Consider the following 3,504-nt stretch of genomic DNA (forward strand, 5'->3'; position numbering starts at 1 on the left):
CCCCCCCAGCTCCAGATCATTGCAGGTTTACCAGTGCAGTGACTTGACTTCACTTCACACTGCCACGAACAGCCATCAGGCTCTGCCACAAGCTCCGCGGCCGCCCCTGAGAAAAAAAACCCTTCCTGCACATGGGCAGGAAGGTACCAAAACATCAAATTGGACGGGGTGTTGGGATGTACCAACTGTTCCGTACGACCGCGGCGGACCCTGCAAGGACACCTTGCCACCATGTAGCGATGCCACTGCACCCATGTGATAGCATGCTGGAGAATAGGGTTGGGCTCGATGTTCGAGCCGAGCGTGAGTCCGAATCGAACATTGCTAGTTTGTGTGTCCCCGGACTCCCCTCCTCTCCCCTTTATATTATCCCTTACCCCTGATAATGCCCCCAGACTCCCCTCCTCTCCCCTTTATATTACCCCTTACCCCTGATAATGTCCCCGGACTCCCCTCCTCTCCCCTTTATATTACCCCTTACCCCTGATAATGTCCCCGGACTCCCCTCCTCTCCCCTTTATATTACCCCTTACCCCTGATAATGTCCCCGGACTCCCCTCCTCTCCCCTTTATATTACCCCTTACCCCTGATAATGTCCCCGGACTCCCCTCCTCTCCCCTTTATATTACCCCTTACCCCTGATAATGTCCCCGGACTCCCCTCCTCTCCCCTTTATATTACCCCTTACCCCTGATAATGTCCCCGGACTCCCCTCCTCTCCCCTTTATATTACCCCTTACCCCTGATAATGTCCCCGGACTCCCCTCCTCTCCCCTTTATATTACCCCTTACCCCTGATAATGTCCCCGGACTCCCCTCCTCTCCCCTTTATATTACCCCTTACCCCTGATAATGTCCCCGGACTCCCCTCCTCTCCCCTTTATATTACCCCTTACCCCTGATAATGTCCCCGGACTCCCCTCCTCTCCCCTTTATATTACCCCTTACCCCTGATAATGTCCCCGGACTCCCCTCCTCTCCCCTTTATATTACCCCTTACCCCTGATAATGTCCCCGGACTCCCCTCCTCTCCCCTTTATATTACCCCTTACCCCTGATAATGTCCCCGGACTCCCCTCCTCTCCCCTTTATATTACCCCTTACCCCTGATAATGTCCCCGGACTCCCCTCCTCTCCCCTTTATATTACCCCTTACCCCTGATAATGTCCCCGGACTCCCCTCCTCTCCCCTTTATATTACCCCTTACCCCTGATAATGTCCCCGGACTCCCCTCCTCTCCCCTTTATATTACCCCTTACCCCTGATAATGTCCCCGGACTCCCCTCCTCTCCCCTTTATATTACCCCTTACCCCTGATAATGTCCCCGGACTCCCCTCCTCTCCCCTTTATATTACCCCTTACCCCTGATAATGTCCCCGGACTCCCCTCCTCTCCCCTTTATATTACCCCTTACCCCTGATAATGTCCCCGGACTCCCCTCCTCTCCCCTTTATATTACCCCTTACCCCTGATAATGTCCCCGGACTCCCCTCCTCTCCCCTTTATATTACCCCTTACCCCTGATAATGTCCCCGGACTCCCCTCCTCTCCCCTTTATATTACCCCTTACCCCTGATAATGTCCCCGGACTCCCCTCCTCTCCCCTTTATATTACCCCTTACCCCTGATAATGTCCCCGGACTCCCCTCCTCTCCCCTTTATATTACCCCTTACCCCTGATAATGTCCCCGGACTCCCCTCCTCTCCCCTTTATATTACCCCTTACCCCTGATAATGTCCCCGGACTCCCCTCCTCTCCCCTTTATATTACCCCTTACCCCTGATAATGTCCCCGGACTCCCCTCCTCTCCCCTTTATATTATCCCTTACCCCCGATAATGTCCCCGGACTCCACTCCTCTCCCCTTTATATTATACCTTACCCCTGATAATGTACCCGGACTCCCCTCCTCTCCCCTTTATATTATCCCTTACCCCTAAAAATGTCCCTGGACTCCCCTCCTCTCCCCTTTATATTACCCCTTACCCCTGATAATGTCCCCGGACTCCCCTCCTCTCCCCTTTATATTACCCCTTACCCCTGATAATGTCCCCGGACTCCCCTCCTCTCCCCTTTATATTACCCCTTACCCCTGATAATGTCCCCGGACTCCCCTCCTCTCCCCTTTATATTACCCCTTACCCCTGATAATGTCCCCGGACTCCCCTCCTCTCCCCTTTATATTACCCCTTACCCCTGATAATGTCCCCGGACTCCCCTCCTCTCCCCTTTATATTACCCCTTACCCCTGATAATGTCCCCGGACTCCCCTCCTCTCCCCTTTATATTACCCCTTACCCCTGATAATGTCCCCGGACTCCCCTCCTCTCCCCTTTATATTACCCCTTACCCCTGATAATGTCCCCGGACTCCCCTCCTCTCCCCTTTATATTACCCCTTACCCCTGATAATGTCCCCGGACTCCCCTCCTCTCCCCTTTATATTACCCCTTACCCCTGATAATGTCCCCGGACTCCCCTCCTCTCCCCTTTATATTACCCCTTACCCCTGATAATGTCCCCGGACTCCCCTCCTCTCCCCTTTATATTACCCCTTACCCCTGATAATGTCCCCGGACTCCCCTCCTCTCCCCTTTATATTACCCCTTACCCCTGATAATGTCCCCGGACTCCCCTCCTCTCCCCTTTATATTACCCCTTACCCCTGATAATGTCCCCGGACTCCCCTCCTCTCCCCTTTATATTACCCCTTACCCCTGATAATGTCCCCGGACTCCCCTCCTCTCCCCTTTATATTACCCCTTACCCCTGATAATGTCCCCGGACTCCCCTCCTCTCCCCTTTATATTACCCCTTACCCCTGATAATGTCCCCGGACTCCCCTCCTCTCCCCTTTATATTACCCCTTACCCCTGATAATGTCCCCGGACTCCCCTCCTCTCCCCTTTATATTACCCCTTACCCCTGATAATGTCCCCGGACTCCCCTCCTCTCCCCTTTATATTACCCCTTACCCCTGATAATGTCCCCGGACTCCCCTCCTCTCCCCTTTATATTATCCCTTACCCCTAAAAATGTCCCTGGACTCCCCTCCTCTCCCCTTTATATTATCCCTTACCCCTAAAAATGTCCCTGGACTCCCCTCCTCTCCCCTTTATATTATCTCCCAGGATTTAATACCTATTTCCACATGTTGCTCAGGGAGAAGTTCCGGAATTGTTGCAATGCCTCCTACTCAATGACTGTGACACAGGAGAACTCTCCGCTAGGACATATCATTCATTATGATGCACAAAAACGATCTGCAAATGTCACAGAGACGCTTCACAGCCTCTTCCCAAAGGTGAGTGCGGCAGAGGGATGATTCTGAAATGTTTACATACAGTTTTCATAGCTGCTAGAGTCCATGAGAGAGATTCAACATGAGAGAGAGGGAGAGAGAAAGAAAGAGAGAGAGAGGGGTGGAGAGAGAGAGAGGAGAGAGAGGAGGGGGGAGAGAGAATAGAGAAAGAGGAAAGGAGGTAGAGAGGGAGATGGGGGG

General features: G+C 52.9%; 1 protein-coding gene across 1 annotated transcript in view; it reads left to right on the plus strand.

Moving 5' to 3' along the window:
• The first annotated feature begins 239 nt into the window (after positions 1–239).
• Positions 240–3,504, plus strand: part of LOC108789703 (alpha-N-acetylneuraminide alpha-2,8-sialyltransferase-like) — a 7,941-nt gene continuing 4,676 nt past the window's right edge. Inside the window, exons 1-2 of the mRNA XM_018559783.1 lie at positions 240–303; positions 3,134–3,306. Coding sequence (XP_018415285.1) covers positions 240–303; positions 3,134–3,306 — 237 coding nt within the window. The remainder of the gene's footprint in view (positions 304–3,133; positions 3,307–3,504) is intronic.

This window comes from Nanorana parkeri, unplaced genomic scaffold (genome assembly GCF_000935625.1).
Source record: "Nanorana parkeri isolate BGI_ZX_2015 unplaced genomic scaffold, ASM93562v1 scaffold416, whole genome shotgun sequence".
In the NCBI taxonomy this organism is placed as follows: Eukaryota; Metazoa; Chordata; class Amphibia; order Anura; family Dicroglossidae; genus Nanorana; species Nanorana parkeri.